We start from the raw sequence: 21,018 nt of genomic DNA on the forward strand, positions 1-21,018 counted from the left end.
GATCCCGAGTCCCTCACTGTCCTGTATCTGGTTCCTGGGTGCAAAGTGGAGCGAGCAGAAGGAACGGGCTCAGGGGGTGGCTGCTGGGACCCAAGGGCTCAGTCTGCACCCTGTGCGCTCAGTCTCTGCCAGCTGCCAGCACGGCACCACCACTGCCACCCGGTCCATCCTACTGCCACCATCCGGTCCCACCGCCACCATCCAATCCCACCGCTGCCATCTGGTCCTGCCGCCACTAGGTCTCACCCGGCCACCACCCCACCGCCCAGCCCACCCTGAGCCTCGAGCCCCAATGTCAGGGTCAGCCCAGGTGTGCCTGATAGCTGGCACTTTCTGCTGGCCCTCCTGCCACTGCCACTGTCAGTGAAAGCCAGTAAGGCCACCTCCCCTCCCAGTTCCTCCATGCTGAGCACCTGTGACAAGCCCTGAAAATAACTCCACTCTGGAAGGCGGATGAGGAAGATGGTCTGGTCTAGGACCCCAGGATCGGGCTATGGGTCCCCCCACTGTAGAGAATAAGATGACCCCGGCCTGGCACCAGAAGGCAGCCCAGGGTGACTTACTCCCTGCCTGGATCACACCAGACACCCTCTCATGACAGCAGGTTCACCCAGTGCCTGTGGCCACAGAGGTCCACAGGGGGTCCTTCAACTGGAAGCCGTCCCTGGACACACTCCCCTTTCACAAGAGACCAGGCCTGAGATGCCCCTTGCCTGTGAAGCCTGGCCGGGGTGGAGATGGGAGGGTGGGGGGAGTGCTAGCAGGGATGGGGTATGGGGGACAGGGGACAGGGAGGCCCCCCGGCCGCACCAGGTACACGTCCTGGCATTGCATGCTGAGGCAGCCTGCCCTGCACACTGCGCCTTCCTGGGGAGATGTTGTGACCGGGACCCAGAAGCTCCTAACCAGCAGCCAGCCAGGGTCACCGTCACACGGGCACCAGGAAACCCCATCCGGAGTGACACCAGACAGTGAAACGTAGGAAATCTCAGCACAAAATGAAAGTCCTAGGAAGGAGCCAAAGGAGGCAGCGGTGCCCAGACATGCACACAGCGTGCAACCCAGGGGCAGGACAGCCTCAAGCCGCAGGTGCCCGCACAGAGGAAGGTCACCAAGGGCACCCCGCAGCTGTGATCGAGGACAGTGGACCGGCCGCGTGAGACCCAGCAAGGCTGGTTCCCAGCGAGGACGGCTGCCACAGGTGGAGACCACAGGACACAGCAGCCCAAGATGTGTGCCACGCACCGGGCTTCAGAACCCCTGGAGCTAAGGCTGGGGGACCCGAACTGGGGCAGACAGATGGACAGCTCAGGATCAGGCTGGGGCTCAAGCCGGCCCCAAGCAGCCATGCATGAGGGAGATGGCAGGCGTGAGGTGAGTGAGGGCGTCCGAGCAACCCCTGCCAACTGCGCGGACAACACGCCCACACGGAGCTCACCCCCAAGTCACAGGGCCTGCTGCGCTTACCCCGGTCCTGGCTCCGACACCTGGCTGCAGGGCATGGAGGGTTCAAGGAATTTCCAGAGCAGCTCACAGGAGTCAGAGACACATGAAGAAAGTCGTGTCACAACATTCACGGTGCTTAACACCCATGAGAGATGCAGAGGACAGTGACATAGAGAAGGGACCAGGGTCAGGAGGGCAGCATATTACCACTGTGCTTCTGGGGCTCAGGGCCTGTGAGCTTGGTCACCCAGGGTCCCTCCCCTTCCTGGTCCTGTCCTCTCCTGTCCTCTCCTCTCCTGTCCCATCCTGCCCCATGTCCCATCCTGTCCTGTACTGTCCTCTCCTATTCTGTCCTCTCCTGTCCCATCCTGTTCCATCCTCTTCTGTCCCATCCTCTCCCATCTTGTCCTCTCCTCTCCCGTCCTGTCTCGTCCTGTCCCATCCTTTCCCATCCTGTCCTCTTCTCTCCTTTCCTGTCCCATCCTCTCCCGTCCTGTCCTGCCCTCTCCTGTCCATCATGTCCCATCCCGTCCTGTCCTCTCCTGTCCTGTCCTGTCCCGTCCATGAGCCAGAACTGCTGGTACCTCTAACCAGCGTGATTCCTGTGTAGTCTAAGCTTATCAAATAGCTTTTCTTCTCCAACCTACTGAGATCCTAAATCCAGCCGTGCACCTCCTGCTTCCTGCCCGCTGGCCCTTGTTGCTGGGAAAACCCAGTTGGTTCCCACGGATCCTTGACTCACTGCTGGATCCCAGGTGCCACCCTTCAGCTCAGAGAGTCTTGCTCTCATTTCTGAGGGGCTGCTGATCCTGGCCTATGGGTTACTGGGTCCCACGGGATGGGGAACGGGCGTCCCCCACCATCTGTCCCCAAAGCTCAGATAGATCAAAGCGCAGTAGAGCTCAGCCATGAAGCTGCCAACCGGCGACGTGGTGGGAAGCATCTGGTGACAGTGAAGCGTCCCCCACCCTCTTCTAGGGATGTGTGTGCAGGTCGGCGTTCCTGGGCATCTTCACGGCCTCTCAGGCCTCCACCTCCATGGCCTCTGCATCCCCACATCTGTGGCCTCTTCACCCCATTGTTCTTGATCAAGCTTAGCATGGCTCACCCAGGACCTTGGGGGGTCACGTTGTTGAGTCTGGGGGGGCCTGACCCCCCCTCATCTGCAGGGCTCACAACACCCTCTTTACCGATGTCCTCTCTGTAGGGACTGCTCCCTTCCCTTCTCCTGGGGCTCCCATCCCAGCCCCCACGCCAGCCCCCAGGATGGCCCCCAGGACAGCCCCTAGGACAGCCCACACGCCAGCCCCCACACGGGGCCCTAAAGGCATCTGCTCGTTCTACCAGTGGCTCTTTCTGTACCGGGCCCTGGGGGTGAATGTGTCCCAAGCGTCCCTATGCTGCCACCAGCTCCAAAGCAGCAGCTCCAGGCCACGGAAGGTGAGCAGCAGGTGCCTCCGGGGCCCACACACCGGCTCTGGCACTCTGCTCTCTGCTTTAAGATCAAGCTTGCAAACGGCTGATGCCAAAATCCTCTGTGGAAGCTGGCAAGGCCACTGCGCTTCCCTGGGCTCCTACCGCCTGCCCCCTGAGGGCCGCTGACAGCACAAAGCGCTCACCCAGTGACCCGGGGCTCATTTCAGAACTAGGCTTCTCCAGCACTGAGCACCAAGCTTCGGTGGGAACCCCGAGATGACTTGGCACAGAAAGTTCTAGATGGGGGCTGCAGAGTGGGCTGCGCTGGCCTTTCTGTGGAAGAGCAGGGGCTTCAGGTGGCCTCAGATGAAACAGCGTGCAACCCCTCCTGGGACGGGAGCTCCCAGAACGAGGATCGGGACGACAGCAAGGGAGTGTGCAAGAGGGGGTGCTGCACGTGGGCAATGAGAATTTTTTTTAATTGTGGCAAAATATACAGAACATGAATGACATCACCTTAGCATTTTTAAGTGCACAGCTCACGGGTATCAGGGCGCATGCTCAGTCCTGTGCTGTCCCCTCTGACGGTCACTGGAACGTGGTCCTCTTCCCACCCTACTGCTCGTGCTCTCTTTCTATCAGATCAATCATTTTTAAAAATCTATTTTTTTAAAAAAAAGAGAGTTTGATGACACATTTGGGACTATTTGGGCACGTTCTATTTTATATGCTATGCTAATGATGTGCGTAGTGACAATGAGTGCAAGCACACCAAGTGCCTGGAGCTCTGGGGGCACAGGGAGGCGGGGGTCCACCGGCTTCATCAGGGTTTGTACGGGGAAGGGGCCCCCACCAGAGAGGGGTATTCTTTCCCGAAGAAAGGTCACCCACTAATGTGCAGGTTTGGGGGCCCCTGGCACTGCCATCACGGCCATACCCCATGTCCCGCTGACGTGTGCTCCCGAGGCCACACTGCCTCCTGGTCCTGCTGGAGCCCAGCTACAGGGAGGGGTCCTGGGGAAGCAGGGCAGGCTTGCACGCAGCCTATCTCCCTGAGCAGAAGCCTCCGACCCTCCTTGGCGCCAGGAGTTCATCCTGAGGGGTGTAGTTCCCACTCCTGCATTTACAGGCCCCCCTCTTCCCGCCCACTTCCACAGCACAGGGGTCCTGGCAGGAAGGGAAGTGCCTGTGGGGCCCAGTCTCCTCCAGGCTCCACTTGCTGGGGCAGCAACCTGGGAAAGTGGGACCCCGGGGCCTGGGTCTCCCCCACCCCGGACAACATCAATCACCTTAGACTTGGGAGGCCTCTTTCTCTTGCGTGTTCCTCTAGTGGAATTCTCTGGAACCCCGTTCCTGGAAATGAACAGATTCGTCCCAAACAGTCAGCGTTGGCAGGAACACAGCAGGATTTCTGAGGCCTGGGCCAGGCAGACGCCCCGCAGCCACAGGAGGGACCAGGGGAGGCTCTGCCCATGGCTGCCACAGGAAGGCCACCTGAGAGGCCACCCAAGACCCTCCTCTCCCCACCCGCCTTCCCCAGGAGCCCAGGACCTGTGGGCTCCCCAAAGGTGGGCTCTTCCCCTGTACAGGGGTGAATCGTCTCTGCAGAAAGAAAGCAGATCTGGTGTGGGAGAGCCCTTAGGCTCCATCCAAGCTGCTGACAGTGACATGTGGTAGAAAGGCCCAACACATAGGCCATGGGCATCTGGAAAGGCCCAACGCATGTGGGTGTGGGGTATAGCTCCCAAGGCCCCACATCAGGAGAGCAAGGCTGCCATCTGTAGGACTTGCTGGGGCAGCTGTCCCCCTCTTTGCTCCATTGTCCAACCCATGCCCTCCTCCCCAGGGGTGCGCAGGCCTTGGCACCCCTTCCCTCGGGGCACGGGCTCACTCCTCTCCCCCATGGGTGCTGGTTGGCCAACGTGGATCATCAGGACATATTCTGTGACTGGTCTCTTCTCCTCCAAACTCCTCAGGGGCACACCTGTAGCTCCGGGTCGCCAGAGACAGGTTGCACGAGGAGCCACAGTGAGTGCTTCAGAAGAGGTAAAGCATGGGGGTCTGGCAGGCTCGGGGCCCCAGCACTATGACCTTTCCGATCACAAGGAAGCTGCCCATGCTGGGCCCGCGGGCACCCTGCCCTGAGGGGACCCACACAGCCATCTGGCGACCCTGCTGATTACAGAAGCCATCACCGCAGCCCGGTGACTCAGCACCTGAGCCTGCAGAGGGCTCGTTGCCTCGGGCGCCACCCGAACCTGCTGTACCCACAACCGCTTCCTGCAGTGGGCGGCGGCGGGGGGGGGGTGACCCAGGAGGATCTGATGCCCAAGGCTGGAGGGTAAACAGGACAAAACCAGAAAGGACCACATCCTTTCAGGGAGGCTGGGCATGGGTGACCCGGGGAGGCAGGGGGGAGCTGCAGGAAGGAGCGGGGTAAAGGGACATAGGTGATGTCTGTCCCTTGTGCAGGACACATGGCCACCACAGACACGTCACCCACAGACCCCAGGGCTGGCAGGGGGCTCTGAGGCCACTGGCTGAGCCCTGAGGCCCACCCTCCGGGAAGCAGCTGCACCCAATGCTGACTCTGACTTGTTGCCCAAGACTGCGACCCAGAAAGTGTTACCGACGCTGGCGGCCAGCCCTCACCCTCCGGCCCCCACCCTCCCCTCTGGGACCTGCCAGGAGCTGTCCAGGCCCAAGGGACACAGGGACCTTCCCGATTCCACTGGGAGGGAAGAGGCCTCCTATTGTCCTGGTGGAGGAAGCCCCCTGGGGGCCTGGGGATGAGCCCGAGGATTCCGGGAACTGCATGGGGAACTGGACGGTGCTGGCCTGCACGCCCCCGCCCCTACATAAGGACCCGAGCCCGCCGCTCGGCCTCGCTCACTCCCGGGAGCTCAGCGCAACCACAGCCACAGCCATGAGGAGTCTTCTGCTTGCCCTGGCCCTCGTGTGTGGCATCCAGGCCACTGTCGTCCCCCGGACCATGGAGGACCTGGACCTCCAGAAGGTTCGAGGACGGCCGGGGTGGGTGGTGAGCTGCAGGGTGGCCAGGGAAGGGGGTCCTCCACAGGCTCTGGGGCATGAGCAGAAGCCATGACGTCGGGAAACCTGCCCCTGGCTCTCTGCCTTCAGGGTGGCTTGTCATTTGGTTTCCCCAGTCCCAGAAGGTTCTAGGGAACTCATGTGACTTGTACTTCAGACCCACCTGGGTAACAGGTGCGTGATTTCCAGTGTGGAAACCCTGTAGCCCCGTGTCTGGTAGATGGCCAAGGGTCATCCAGAGCCCACTGACTGCCACCCACCTAGACTCGGCCCCTGGCCTGGGTGGGACGGGGAGTCCTCTGTGGGGACGGGAAGGGGCCCAGAGGCAGCTCACGGCCCCTTCCCCAGGTGGCTGGGACGTGGCACTCCATGGCCATGGCGGCCAGCGACATCTCCCTGCTGGATACTGAGACCGCCCCTCTGAGAGTATACATCCAGGAGCTGAGGCCCACCCCCCAGGACAACCTGGAGATTGTTCTGCGCAAATGGTGGGTGTGCAACCTCTCCCAGGCTGGGGTCCAGTGAAGGTTTGGCTTCTGGGTAGGCAGGTGGGAGGGCAAGTGGACAGACAGGTGAATTGGCAAGTGAACGGGCAGGTGGATGTGCAGTTAGGTGGGCAGGTGGAGAGACAGGTGGATGGGCAGGTGGGCAGGCAGGTGGGCGGGTAGGTGGGCAGGTGAGCGGGCAGGTGGAAGGGCAGGTGGGTGAGCAGGTGGAAGGGCAGGTGGATGGACAAGTAGAAAGGCAGGTGGATGGACAGGTAGATAGTCAGGTGGAAGGGCAGGTGGATGGGCAAGTGGGTGGGCAGGGCAGTGTCCCAATGGGAGCAGCTCCATGTGTGTTGGAGCCCCCACCCAGGGCTCTGGGCCAACAGGCCAACCTCACAGGGTGGCCCCAGGTCAGGGTGCAGAGAGGCCTGTGTGGAGACTGACAGGTCAGCTCTGGGGCTGGGCCCTGGGGGGGGGCAGGTCCTGCCATGAGCCCTGTCTGCCCCTGGAGTGGGGTGGGGTGTAGGAGAGAGCTGGGTGAGTGTGGGGGCCAGAGAGTAGGACCCAAACCCCATGATGGCCAGCCAAATGCAGACTATTGCCCCTGACTGTGGGCGCAAGGGCACTCCCAGCAGCTTTTCCCTCTGGTTCCATCTGCCCCTCGTAGTCCTGTCCCATCTGGTCACCTGCCACCCGCTAGAGATTATGATGAGTGCAGCCCAGGTCCAGCCACCAGCCCGGGGCCTTCCTGGAGCATGGCCCTCCTCCCCACTGTGGTTTGGCTCCAGCACAGTAAGGCCTGTGCAGCCGGCCCATAGGAGGAACCTTCTTTCAGGGAGGACGGCAGGTGTGCTGAGCAGAAGGTCCTGGCAGAAAAAACCGAGGTCCCTGCTGAGTTCAAGATCAACTGTGAGTGCTGGGCTGCTGGGCCATGCTGGACCCCAACCCGCCAACTCACAGGCAGGGCAGTGGGGCTCATGCTCTGGCCTGAGGGTTCCTCAGTGCCTGCTCTCACTGCCATTGCCGCCATCCGTGCTGTGGCCTGGGGCCCCAGGGAGTCTCTGCTGGGCTGCTCTGACCCCTGCACCCCTGCAAGCACCTCCTGCATGCTTGGCCAGGAGACCAAGCTCGCTGCCTATGGGTGGGGCCTGGGGGAGCCTGTCCATCCACTGCCCTCTGCCCTGCCCTCCTGGGCCATCTGTGCCCAATGAGATACCTGCTCCCAATGGTCAGGGCTCCATGACGCCCCAGACACTCCTGGGCTCCTCCGCTCCTCCACTCCTGTTGGGCTCATTCCCTCCTATGCTCGTTCTGCATTCCTCACTGAATCCAAAATGAGACAGCCCCGCGGCAGGGGCAGCTTCCACCACAGCTGTCCCCCCCCCAGCAGGCAGGCTAGGCTGCGACCACCTTTGCCCACCCCGGGCCAGCCTCCAAGACTGGCTTTGACTGGAGGAGGAGGCTTCACAGGACCGTTGCTGACCGGCCCCAGGGGCTCCATACCATTTGCCGCAACGGGGCTGGGATGTGGGCACCGGCTGCGCAGCTGCCAGGAGGCAGTGCGGTGCATCAAGGGCCCACCCGCGCTGGTCCCTCGTCACCATGGGGACACAGCTCCACCGCCAGAGGCCACTCTTCTCCCCACCGAGGTGTCCAATTCACTCAAACTCAGTGTGGAAACCACTTTTAACCACGCTGGGTCCCAGGCTGCGGGGCTGGGGACATCCGGGATCGAGTGAGGGGCAAGCGCCATCTAGGAGGTGGCCCTATGGGGCCTTGTGCGGGTCCCAGGGAAGCCCCCGCCCAGGCCTTGCCAGGTGCTGGCCATGGGCACCTCACACGTCCCCTCCTGCAGGAGTGGAGAACCTGAGTCCTATACCCCATCCTGGTGTTCCCCCAGATGTGGAGGAGAACCAGATTTTCCTGCTCGACACGGACTATGACAACTACCTGTTCTTCTGCATGGAGAACACGGACGCCCCCCAGCAGAGCCTCATGTGCCAGTGCCTGGGTATGCGCCCCTGTGCCCGCAGAGAGCACGGCTGCTCTGTCCTCCCTGTGACCCGCGGTGGGCGGTGGACACGCCTTGAGTCCCCAGGGGGCCCCAGGGCTTGTCAGGAGAAGGTGGTCAGGTGCTAAAGAAGAGGGCGCCTTGGGGACTGTGGGTAGCTGGTGACAGGGAGAGATGTGAGCTGCTGTGACCATCTCTAAACGGGCAGGTTCAAAGCCTTTGTAAACGTAGTTGCTTTTATTTCACCAAGCGACAAATCAGAGATAAACATGTCTTTGAATTGTAACATCCTGAAAACAAACATAAAGTGACATTTTCACAGTCCCAGAAGCACCATTGGGGCTCCCAGGCTCCCCAGGGGACCACAAGCTGGGGGACAGAGGCCCCTGGTCCACATGTCAGCAGCCCGCAGCGGCAAGCCATCTCTTCCCATGTCCACGCAGACCCCCTGCGCTGCCCTGGGGTGAGGGGGAGGGGCAGGGACCCCGGAGCCCAAGACTGACCTCAACCCCCACCCCCCACCCCCCCAGCCAGGACCCTGGAGGTTGACAACGAGGTCATAGGGAAATTCAACAGAGCCCTCAAGACTCTGCCCGTGCACATGCAGCTCTTGAACCCCACCCAGGCGGAAGGTGAGCACCCCACACCCCACACCTCACACCCCTGCTTTCACTCTGCGTGTGGTTCACCTGCCAGACAGCCATGAGCACTGGCCCCCCATCCCCCAGGCCTCCCTGGACGGGGTGGAGCAGGAGGTTACAGCCCCTGAGGGGGATCCCTCTCCCCACCCCATCTCCATCCCCTCTGGGCCTGGGGCTGTCCTGACGACCTGTGACCCCCCCCCACTGCTCTCCTCCCCACACAGAGCAGTGCCGTGTCTAGTGAGCTCCCACCTGAACCGTCTCCTGGGTAAGGTAAGAGCCCTGTCCCCGCCCACCCAGCCTGGATATGTGCACGGGTTGGGGGCATCCCAAGGGACCCCGGTTCCCCTCCATCTGGCCCTGGCTCCTCTGCGGGAATAGCTGGAACCTGGCGTCCCTCCCGGTGACTGCGGGGGCCAGGCTGGCCGCATGCCCACTCTCTCTCTCTCCAGTGGTCTCTCTGGGGTGTCCTTCCCATGTCCCCATCAAGCTCCCACGTGATGTCCCCATGGCCTCTCCTGGGCGAGGGTGGGGCAAACATGGGGGGCTGGTGTGGGGTGACCAGTCCGCAGCCTGAGGTGGACAGGCTGGGCCCCACCCTCAGGGTCTGATAGGCTCCCCAGGAATCACAGGGGAGCCCCCATCTGTTTCAGGGCCCTGAAGTGACATTACCCCGTCTGTCCCCCGTCAGAGGAATCGGGGGACGGAGCCCCAGGTCCTGCCAGTCCTGCCCTCCCAGTCCCCAGGCTCCTTGGAGCCCCAGCCTGGGTCCCCCTGCCCTGAGCCTCTCCTCCTCCAGCAATAAAGAGATAAACCAGAGCAGTCTGCCTGGGTCTTTCCTGGTTGAGGCATGAGGGGTGGGCAGGGTGGGGGGTGCAGGGCAACGGGGAGGGGGATGTGCGAGGCAGAGGGTGCGGGGTTCAGGCCTGGGCCCCACAGTCCATGGCATCTGGGCATCAGCACTCGTGATGGGATCTTTCAAGCCCAAGGAAGGAGCCGAGGGGCTGCAGGCGTGCCTGTCATCCCTGCACACCGGGCAAACGTCACAAAGGACCACAAGTGAGAAGCGCTGAACACTTAATCTGATAACTATCGATAGAAAACCATAAACACATTACTTGCCAATCAAATTCTGTGCTCTTATGAAAGCGCCACCCGTGACCCTGGAGGCTGTGTCTCAGGAACATGAGGCTGACTGCTCCAGGAAGACCTTGGGCTTCAAGCCTCACGTTCTGACAAGCACGCTGACCCGTTCAGGGCGAGAACGAAGCAGAGGCTCCCCGGGTTAGTGGGTCTAGGAAAAGCAGTCAGAGGTGGAAAGGAGACTTGTTTTCCGCAGACGTTTAGTGGCATAAACATAGGAGTGAACCCCACAGAACCAGGGCTCCTTCAATAACCAGAACAACTCACATTTAACAACATATACACATATTTTTATATATGTAAAATTATATATGAATGTTACATACACATAACAGTTTATGTATAATTTTGATGTTTTAAAACCATAGATGGAATAGATACATTTCTAGAAAAACATTAATGACCAATTTTGGCTAAAAGGAAAACTTGAAAAAAATTTCTTTTAAATTTTTAATTGAGATATAGTTGATCCATGACATCACATTAGTTTCAGGGGTACAGCAGAGCGATTCGACAAGTGTGTACCCTGCAGAACGCACAAGTGTGGTCGCCACCTGTCACCGTGTGAAGTTAGTACAGTGTTACTGACTGCGTTCCCTCTGCCGTATTTCACATCATTGTGACTTATTTATTTTACAGCTGGAAGCTTGTACCTCTTCATCCTCGCCACCTATTTTGCCCGCCCCACCCACTAGTGACCACCAGTTCATTCTCTGTATTTATAAGTCTGCTTTTTTCTTTGTGGTTTATTTTCTCATTTGTTTTGTTTTTTAGATCTCACCTATCAGTGAAATCAAATGGTGTTTGTCTTTCTATTTCACAATATCCTCTAGGTCCTCCCCTGTCATCATAAGTGGCAAGATCCCTCGTGCCACTCCTCGTGATTGCTGAATATATTCCATTGTGTATATGCGCACCGCATCTTTCTTTACCCATTCATCCAAGGACGATGCAGGCTGCTGCCATGTCCTGGCTGTTGTCAACGATGCTGCAGTGAACACAGGGGTGCAGATATCTTTCCAAATCGGTGTTTTCATTCTCTTCAAATAAATACCCAGATGTGGAATTTCTGGGTTGTATGGCACATCCATTTTTAATTTTTTAAAGATTTTTTTAAAGATGTATTTATTGATTTGAAAGAGAGAGAAAGAGAGTGCGAGCAAGCATGAGTGGGAGGGGGCAGGGGGAGGAGGAGAGAGAGAAATTCAAGCAGACTCCACACTGAGTGTGGAGCCCTACGTGGGACTCAGTCTCACCACACTGAGATCACAACTGAGTGGAGACCAAGAACTAGACGCTTGACTGATGGAGCCACCCTGGCGCTCCTATTTTTAATTTTAAAAAAGAAGATTTGAAAAGAACTATAGCTATAGAAAATGAAGAGCAGTTCTAGACCCCAGTCTATAGGCGAGAGCCACCAAACTGCTATCAGATGGTGCCCAGCTCAGAGAGTCGCCCCAAGGTGTAGACACAGATGGGAAGTTGCTAGACTATCCTATGACAGAGCTGGAAGAGGAGGAGGCAAGGAAAAAGAGGGCAGACATCCACTTTTAGGATAAAGACAAATATCTAAATGATTTATTACCACGTTGAATCTAACGATGATTTCAATACATCATGATTTAACCCAGAGAGTCAAGGACATTTCCATATTAGAAAACACATTCAAACCTCACTAGCTAAAAGAGTAACTTTAATTGGTTTTTTTAAATACTTCAAATATATCATATCCCTTTAACAAGGCAAACTTTTCACTATCAAGAGTGTCACTCAACACAAGCTGATCTACACCACATTAACAAACAACCTTAAAATCTCAGTGACTCAAAGCATCAGATATATTTCTTGTTTATTGCAAATGTCCTTTATCATTTAGCAGGGATATTGCACCTCATGGCCACTCAGGAATCCAGGTGGTTAAACAGCCACCCCCAGGAGGTTGCCGGTCACCATATAGAGGGAAACTGTAGACCTCCAGAGAGCCTCAAACCATCCGTTCAATGCTCCATCCGGAAAGGAACACACGTCACCTCCCTTCTCCACCTATAGTTCAGAAGTTGTCACTCAGCTAGAGGGAAGCTGAAAATAAAATCTTGCCTAGGACTGGAAGGGAACATCCCTACACTAGTAATTAAAAACAAAAACAAAACAAAACAACTTAACTAGCGGACGTCATTTTTAAGGGTGAGAAACTCATTGCTTTGCCCTTATGATTGACAGCAAAGCACGGCTGTCCTCTGCCGGTACTCTGTTCAATACGTGCTGAGGGTCTTACTGCAATAAGACAATGATAAGAAAGAAAAGACATAAACATTGAAAAGGAAACATCTAGCATCACCGACAAAACAAAAAAAGAGAGAAGACACAAATTATTAGCTCAGGAATGAAAGAAGGGATCTCACCACAGGCCCTGCAGACACCAAAGGACGATAAGGGAATCTATGAACACTTTTATACACATAAATTTGACAACTCAGATGAAATAGACCAATTCCTCAAAAAATACAAATGACCACAACTCCTCCAGCATGAACTAGATCATCTGAATAGCCCCATGCTTATTAAGAAAATTTAATTCCTGGGACGCAGGATGATTCAGTGGTTGAGTGTCTGCCTTTGGCTCAGGATGGGATCCTGGGGTCCTGGCATCGAGTCCCACATGGGGTTCCCCACAAAGAGGCTGTTTCTCCCTCTGCCTGTGTTTCAAGATGTGATTTCAGGGTCGTGGGATTGAACCCTACACCGGGCTCCAGGCTCAGTAGGGTGTCAGCTTGAGATTCTTTCTCTCTTTCCCTCTGTTCCTCCAAATCATGTTCTCTCTCTCTTAAATAAAAAAAATCTTTAAATGGGGAATGATGAATGCTTTCATCAATGATGGATGGATGGTGAGTAGGTGAATCATGGAACATGGCAAGGATGCCTGCTCCCAATCCTCTTAGTCATCAGAGTGCAGAAAGTTCTAGGCAGGACAATAAAGCAAGAAAAAGTAAAAAATATATATAATAATAATAATTAATAATAATAATAATAAGGCATACAGTTCCAAAAGGAAGAAATAAAAGTATCTCTATTTGCAGATAATACAATTAACTATGTAGAAAATCTTAAGGAATCTGCAAACAAAAGCAAAAACAAAACAACAAAACCTTCTTAAATTAATGAGCTCATCAAGGTGGCAAAATATATGAAAAACATACAAAAATCAATTACGTTTCTAGCAATGGACTGTGGACACTGAAATTAAAACACAGGATGCCAGGGCAGCCCGGGTGGCTCAGCGGTTTAGTGCCGCCTTTGGCCCAGGGCGTGATCCTGGAGACCTGGGATCGAGTCCCATGTCGGGCTCCCTGCATGGAGCCTGCTTCTCTCTCTTCCTGTGTCTCTGCCTCCCTCTCTCTCTGTGTTTCTCATGAATAAATAAATAAAATCTTTTAAAAAATGCCATTTATAATCACTCCCAGAAAAGTGGAATGCTTTGATGTAGATCTAATGAAACATACATAGGGTCTGTAGGCTGAGGACCATGCCACAATGAGGGAAAAAAATTGAGGAAATCTAATAAATAGTCTTACTGTGTCCGTGAACCGAGACTCAGCAGCGTAAAACATGTCAATTCTCCTCCAGGGGTATACAGCTTTCATGCAATTCCTGTCAAAATCCCAGTAGGGTTTTTCTGTAGACAACAAGATTATTGTAAGATGTTTATGGAAAGACAAAGGTCCTAGAATAGCTACAGTAATTTTGGGGAAAAAATGATAAAGTGGGAACAATCAATCCATCCATAAATTTTAAATCTTATTATATAGCCCAAAGAATCAAGGCAGTGGTACGTGTAGAGGCGGAGACACACAGATCTGCAGAACAGAGTGAAGAGCCCAGAAATAGATTCACACAAACACACCCGGCAGCAGGCAGGTGTTGGGGTGGGGTATCCCTAAAACCTGCCATGTCCTCCCTAAATTGTGTTTAAGCCCAAGCAGGGCTGCCAGGAAACAATGGCCTCTCCTTGACTCAGTCTCCCCAGGTCCCCCAGAAGAAGGAACCTCGTTCCTCCACATTGCAGCCCAGCACTGCTCGCGTGGCCCAAAGTTTCTACTACTATGCACGTCCCAGCCGGTTATCAAAACTGCTCCCTGAGAAACCCTGCAGCTGAGCTTCCTGGCCTGGAGTCAGGGCGGTGGGGAGACCCGACGGCAGAGCTCCCATTCCTGGAGTTACCACCAGCTTGCCGAGGGATCCAGGGATCCAGGGATGGAGGGATCCAGGGATGGACCTCCAGGTTTCCACCGTCGGCTCTCTGCAAAAGAATTCCTTGTTCTCAGTTACCCCGAAAGGGAGAGAAACCAGCGACGCCCCAGAAGCGGTGGGATGATGGGAGATGGGATGTCTGCAGGATGGAGCTGGAGCGAAGCACTCACAGAAATGAGTTTCACGCCGAAGGGGACAGTGCGGGCTGGTGCGGAGCAGACACACAGGCCTCGGGGTTTTCTCCCTCGGAATCCTAAAGATTTGACTCAAATGCAAAACCTCACAGCTACAGAAGGAAAAGCTTAGGGCTCCCACCCAGGCCAGGCGCTGACATCCCTGGGACGGCCGCTTGGTGGCACCCGAGTCTTCTCATTCCGCGAACATGGCAGGACCCAAACTATTCAGAAAGGCCCGCGGGGAAGTTCTGCCCGAGGGGCTCCACCGTCCTGCCCTTGGCCGCCTGTCCCTAACCCCCATGCTAGGCCTGACTCAGAGCTGTCTCCTCAGGAGCCACTGGGGACTGCCACGTGATGTCCACGGTGTCCACATGATGTCCTCCGGTGATGTCCACGGCGTGCGCTTGGTGTCAGCCTCTGACATGGCCATCACCGTGACCGTGACCGTCCTGGGTCCACCGAGCCCAGGCACGCACAGTGACCCCCGTGTGTGAGCTACCGTGTGGAGCCCACCTCAGATTCACAGCCCGTGCCCAGGTGCTTGCCGTCCTGCCCAGCACGCCTGGCCCCTCCCCAGGCCCATTCCCACACACAGACACGGGGGACAGGGGGACCCCTCCCAGGGCTGTCACCTGAGATCCCAGATTCCACCCTGGATGCTGCAGGGACACTCCCTTGGTGAAGGCCTAGTGACCTCTCCATGGCTGGGAGCTGGTCTCCTCGTGTCCATGGGTGAGGAGGACCCCAGACAGGCAGGGCTGGACAGCACCTCACCCCCAGATTACGATGGTCACAGCAGCAAGTCTGTTTGACAGTCCCTGGGGCTCTCAGGGCAGAGTCCCAGCAGGCCCAGGGCTCCCGCAGACACTCCAGTCTTGACCTCTGATGTCAATGACTTGTATGCTCCTCGGGGTAGGGGGACGACAGGGGGAGATGGAAGAAGAAAACCCCTCCCCCCAGCCCCTCTGTGCTCTGCCCTGGCTGTTCCAGCAGGGACGTCTTCTCAAGTCCACCTTGTATAACTTTCTTGACTTTTTTGGAAACGATCTGGGGCTTGGACACTGCTCCCTAGGACACAGCCAGTTCCTGACACCCACCTAAGCACTCTCCACAGCCCGCATCCAGGCACCTGTGACCTCAGCCCTCCAGGCTGGCTGGCTGCCCAGCTGCTGCTCCGAGCCTGACCTCCCCAACGTGGCCTCGTCTCCCCATCCCCGCCAGCCTGGCCTCAGGGACAGTGGGTGACCCTGACAGACTCACAGCTCACGAGCCAAAGTGTCACCCCAATCACACCCTTCCACTGGCTACCGTCACACAGAGGGAACCACAGTCTGTACGTGACCCAGGAGCTCCCAGGACCTGGCCTCGTGACCTCGTGGAGCATCCTCACCTTCCCACATCCCCTGTCCCCTGCCTGCTTCAGGGCTCTGGCTCACGTTGTTCACCTTCCAGAGCACTGTTCCCTCCTCCCTTCACCCAGCCCCTCCCCCAGCACACAGCTCAGCACATAGCTCAACCGTCACCCCTCCTGAGAGGTGAGCACCATGTGACACTGTCACTCCTGTGTGGAGCCCTGGGCAGGCTACACGTTCCAGAAGACTCTATCCACCTCATGGTCACCAGCTACCTGTGTCTGTGGGTGCCTGGCACGCAGCAAAGGCCTGCTCAGGACAGGCTGGGGTCTGCTGCTGTGTAGGGTCTTCATGTCAGGGCCTCTGGACCATTCTCCCATTTCTCCTGCCCAGGAAGAGGGGACAGACACAGCAGAATGCCCCAGGACCCCTGATGGGGAGCCAAGGTCCCCTGGTACCAGAATGAGGGCTTCCTTGCTGGGCTGATTCATCAGATCCTCAGACATGCCACCCCAGGACATTGTCTTGTGCCCACGGGCCCACCTCTACAGTGTCCTGACCTCCCTCCCCATCCTCCAGTGGCTGCCCTGACTTCCCTGCTCCTCCCACTCCCCCAGTGGCTGATCTGACTTCCCTGCCCCTCCCCATGCTGTAGACCCACATTGTGTCTGCTCCAGGCTCTGGTCTTCGCCCTGGTCACCTGTGCAGCTCAGAGGCCCCCCAGAGAGGGTAGTGAGCAGCAGGGGTGCTGTCGTCAGTCTGAGAGGCCGTGAGTTGTAGAGGGTATGAGAGATGCTTGAGGTAAATACAAACCAACAACACAGGCCCTGGTTTCTTGCCAGGGTGCTGAGCATCGTGAGGGTTCTGTGCCTCCCAGGCTCCCCGGAACTCCCCCTAGCACACATCCCAGGACAATGGAAGGGGAGGAGGGAGGAGGCTGGTCCTGGCCTTCCTGGCTCAGGGAGGATGGATGTCTTGGGAGGACAGGCCAGGAGGAGGGAGGGAGCCCCTGGGGCTGAGGTGACTCCTCCATGACAGCCTCAACCCGCAATGTGGCTGAACCACCCTGATGGCAGCCACCCTGCTGGCCAAGGGACACCCCTCACATCCTTCAGATACAGGGCAGGTGTCAGGGAGGCTCCGCCATTCCTGTGGGAGTGATTCTGAAGGCCGAGGAGGCTGGGCGGGATGGCTGGGCCAGCCAGGGCGGCTCTTCAGACCAGTGGCTCCGGAGGACGGAGGACGCATCCCAAGGAGGGACGCTGGCTGCCCAGCCTCCCCAGCCTCTGGGCCCCACGGTCATGGCCACGCTGCGAGGGCCACTCCTGCTGCTGACCCTTGGCCTGGGTCTGGCCAGTGCTCAGAAGGCTCTGGAAGAGGTTCCGGTAGAGCCGGGGTTTCAGGCCCAGAAGGTAAGGGAGTAGGGTCAGGTCCCTGGAGAAGCCCTGGGGAGGGTGTGGGTGCCTGGCGCTGTGCAGTGGCAGTGCCCCGGGAGCAGGACCCGAGGAGAGAGGCCGGACAGGTAGGCGAGGTGCAGGCTTGCAGGCAGTCAGCTGCCCCTCCAGCCACAGGCATGGCCCAGGTAGGAGTAGGGGTCTTCGTCCGCCCACAGTGCCCACCACTGGACCTGCTGAGCAGGGGTGTGCACAGCACTGGGGCAGGAAGGGGCCAGAGTCGATGCACCCATCTGAACCCCTGCCCATCTCCATCTCTGGCTGGAGCCGGCCAGAGAAGCCATCCAGGACAGGGTCCCTGGGCATCCCTCGCCCCTCCCCAGACCTGGCCAGGGCATCTGGAGCTTGGACAGCGCTTGGACCAGACACAGGAGCTGAAAGAAGAGAGGCAACAAGAAGAGGCGGGAGAGACAGGACAGCCTGACACAGAAGGACATTCACAACCAGGAACCGGACACCTGTCTCCCACCCCGCCCTCCACCGAGGGCACCCCTCTAGCCCCTGACCTTCCCTGGCAGCTCAGTGCCTGCGGTGCTGGGGCCTGAGAGCCAACCCCAGAGGCTCAGGTGCCTTGCAGCCAGGGACCCTGCACCACCTACATACCTCACACCTGCAGGTGGAGGGCCGCTGGCTGACCATCCAGCTGGCTGCCAGCCGCACCCACCTGGTCTCCCCCACCGATCCCCTGAGGCTCGGCCTCCACTCCATCTGGACCCGGGATGAGGACGTGGAATTCGTCTTGTTCTGGACGTAAGCATGCCCCTGCAGCTCTTCTCAGGGGGCTCCCTCTCAGGGGCCTCCCAAGGGACAGTGACCAGTGCTTAGAACCAGAGGGACATGTGGCATGGAGCTGCAGGCTCCAGACCCTCCCAAGAGGAACAAGGTTTCATGTCAGAAGCCCTAAAGCTTTAGGACAAGGAGCAAGGGGGAAACACACAGCCTGGTCCTTCCTGTCCCCGGGGATGGGGCATAAAGACTTGGCCTGTGTGTGGAGCCCAGGTGACCCGGGACAGCCTGGACCAGCCCCCCCCCCCCCCCCAGAGACCTGAACCTCCAAGCCAAGGACAGGGAGTTTGGTAGCTCGAGGAACAGGAAGCCCCTGCTTCCTTACTCCTGCCCTCTGGCCCTGTGTCAGCCCCTCAAGAGCCCACCCCCTCCCCCAGCTGGATGGCCCTGGAAGCCAAGGGAGCCAGGAGACTCAGAGAGGCAGGAGGGATATCAGCCAGGGTTCCTTCAATGTCCCACTGGGGCAGAGCCTGAGCTGGCACCCCAGGGGGTCGAGAGACAGGAATAGGCTGGGACTTCCTATGCCCCCTCCTCTTTTCGCAGAGGAGACGGGGTGTGCAAAGGAATGAACATCACCGTCCACCCAACTGGGCTCCAAGGCCAGTTCCAAGGCTCCTGTGAGTAGCCCAGAGCCCCCTGGTCTGGGTGCTGTGCTGGGTATGGGGGGTGCAGGGGACTCTCGATGCCCTGATCCAGGGGGGTGGAGGAAGTGTGATGCTGGCGGGAGACATCCTCCTGGTGCCCTGCGCTGTCCAGGGGGGTGTCCAGGGTGGCGGTGGAGGAGAGAGGTATCTCCGGTCACCTGGCTGGGGTCTCCCACAGTGGAGGGAGGCGGCAGCATGCACGTCCACTTCGTCAGCACGGACTACAGCAATCTCATTCTCTACATCCGCCTGGAGGACGAAGAAGAGACCACCAGCTTGTGGGCCCTGCTGGGTAGGAGGGGGGTCTCTGCGAGGCCGCGTGTGGCGGCTGCCCAGACCTGAGCATAGGGCCTGCCGCTCCGGGGGTGCAGGGCCTGCCTGGACTGGATGGCTCTGAGCTGCACCCAACGGACACTTCTTCCTTGGCGCCCCTTGGGTCGGGCATCCCTGCACCTGCCCGCTCGCTGGCCACGGGAATTCATTCAACGGATCGGCAGCACGAGCCCGGATGTCCTGGGGGGGGAGGGACAGTCCACTAGAGCAGAACCACTCCCATCTTAGTGGAAGAGATAAACAATGAATCTAAAAGCAACTGAGTCCCATCAGACTTCAGAAAGTGAAAGAGCCACGTGGAAAAGATGGGGGGTCACAAAGGAGGAGGGTGGGTGGGGCCGGGGGGTTGGAGGGACACTTTGTCCTAAAGGTACATGGAGGTGGGGGCTAGGGCTGGGTCAGCAGGGAGGGGGAGGCCGGTCCTGCAGGCAGCAGACTGTTGTGTGAAGGGAGGACCCAGATGTGCGGTGCCCCATTGGGGAGCACTACATATCCTCTGACAACAGTGGACCTGCTCTCAGGGGAGACAAAGAGGGAGGGGGACTGGGTGAGGCCCCAGCAGCCAGCTAGTGGCAGGGCTCAGGCTGGCAGGACGGGACACTCGGAGAACAGACACGGCCTCTGGGCTCTGGTGCCCTCATCCCCCACCCTGTGGTTTCAGCCAGAAGAGTGCCCGGAGACCCCGCGTGGCTGAGGAAGTACCTTGAGTATGTCGCCAAGTTCCAGCTGCAGCAAGCCCTAGTCTTCAACCTCGATGGTGAGCACGGCCCCCCAGACACGTGTCCCCTGCCCCACCCTACTCAGCACCCAGGCCACTGTGCTGGCGCCGTGCCTGCTGGATGGCACAAAGCCCCTGAAACGTGGCGACCTGGGCATGGCCTTGGTTTCCATTCTGCGGATTCGGACTCTGAGTCAGAGAGGCTCCCGCTGTGGAGCCCCTGGTCCCCGCACCCCCTCCCCGGGCACCATCAGTCCATGAACACACGCAGGGCTGTGGGTGGGAGTGCGTCGAACAAAGGGACACCTTCTCCAGCTCTGTGCCCGTTCCACGGGGACCTTGTCGTCCCCTCACTGACTTGCTCAGGCCAGGGCTGCGTGCCAGAAAGAGAGCCCGGAGCAAGGGGAGCGTGGCCGAGCTGTGGGGTTGTGCCCACCCAGGGGGCGGGCAGGCTGTGGCCATCTGTGGGTGCTGGGCAGATGAAGGTGACCCCCAGGGGGGACGAGGGCTAAGCCCTGAGTTTGCTTGGTTGCAAAGTGAAAGGGCAAAGCTCCATCTCCACGTCTTCCTCCACAGCTCGGTGCCCCCCCCGCCAGAGCCTAGGTCACAGCTGAGGAGCCCTCCTGCCTGGCCCTCCTCCTGCCCACTGCCCTCCCTCTCCCGCTGCCTCCCACCCTCCAGACTGGCTTCCCAGGCCTCCCAAGCCCCCTCCCCACCCCAGCCTGAGCCTGGCCCCCTCCTCAGCCCCCTCTTGGCCTCTCCCAGCCAGGCTCAGGGGCATGACAACGCTGAGCGGCCAGGAGGGGACAGGCAGCCCTCCCCTCCCCCCCGCCCCGAGTCCTGGGCTGCAGTGAACAAAGCACTGGAGTCCTCCAGGGACACAACCTTGGTAAGGGGCCGCCTGGTGCTCCTGTGACCTGCTTGCACCCAGCTCCTGCCCAGGGACAACTCAGAGAGGCACGCTGGGCCCGTCCCCACCCAGGTCAGAGAGCGCAGAGCAAGCCCAGGACCTGCCCGTGCTCCCCAGAGGAGCCAGGTAAACACAGGCTCTTGCACTGGCACAACAGGTGAGCTGAGACAGGCCCCCACCCTATCCTGGAAGTCAAGGGTG

General features: G+C 58.4%; 2 protein-coding genes across 2 annotated transcripts; both read left to right on the plus strand.

The window, feature by feature from the left end:
* Positions 1-5,788: 5,788 nt before the first annotated feature.
* On the plus strand, positions 5,789-9,181 carry LOC121473179 (beta-lactoglobulin-1). The gene is made up of 6 exons (XM_041725224.1): positions 5,789-5,878; positions 6,262-6,401; positions 7,237-7,310; positions 8,302-8,412; positions 8,943-9,044; positions 9,141-9,181. The coding sequence occupies exons 1-6, from the start codon at positions 5,789-5,791 to the stop codon at positions 9,179-9,181; spliced, it is 558 nt and encodes a 185-aa protein (XP_041581158.1).
* A 7,981-nt stretch (positions 9,182-17,162) lies between these two features.
* LOC121473840 (minor allergen Can f 2) lies at positions 17,163-20,718 on the plus strand. The gene is made up of 6 exons (XM_041726601.1): positions 17,163-17,384; positions 18,043-18,176; positions 18,756-18,829; positions 19,035-19,148; positions 19,851-19,946; positions 20,484-20,718. Exons 1-6 carry the CDS (start codon positions 17,274-17,276, stop codon positions 20,519-20,521), a joined length of 567 nt encoding a protein of 188 aa, XP_041582535.1. The 5' UTR covers positions 17,163-17,273; the 3' UTR covers positions 20,522-20,718.
* The last annotated feature ends 300 nt before the right edge of the window (positions 20,719-21,018 follow it).

This window comes from Vulpes lagopus, chromosome 12 (genome assembly GCF_018345385.1).
Source record: "Vulpes lagopus strain Blue_001 chromosome 12, ASM1834538v1, whole genome shotgun sequence".
Lineage (NCBI taxonomy): Eukaryota > Metazoa > Chordata > Mammalia > Carnivora > Canidae > Vulpes > Vulpes lagopus.

Coding starts and splice junctions, on each gene's coding strand:
- LOC121473179 (XM_041725224.1), top strand. CDS start 5,789: ATGAGGAGTCTTCTGCTTGCCCTGGCCCTCGTGTGTGGCATCCAGGCC. Junction 6,402..7,236: donor GAGATTGTTCTGCGCAAATG/GTGGGTGTGCAA, acceptor ACCTTCTTTCAG/GGAGGACGGCAGGTGTGCTG. Junction 7,311..8,301: donor TGCTGAGTTCAAGATCAACT/GTGAGTGCTGGG, acceptor GTGTTCCCCCAG/ATGTGGAGGAGAACCAGATT.
- LOC121473840 (XM_041726601.1), top strand. CDS start 17,274: ATGGCCACGCTGCGAGGGCCACTCCTGCTGCTGACCCTTGGCCTGGGT. Junction 17,385..18,042: donor CGGGGTTTCAGGCCCAGAAG/GTAAGGGAGTAG, acceptor TCACACCTGCAG/GTGGAGGGCCGCTGGCTGAC. Junction 18,830..19,034: donor AGGCCAGTTCCAAGGCTCCT/GTGAGTAGCCCA, acceptor GGTCTCCCACAG/TGGAGGGAGGCGGCAGCATG.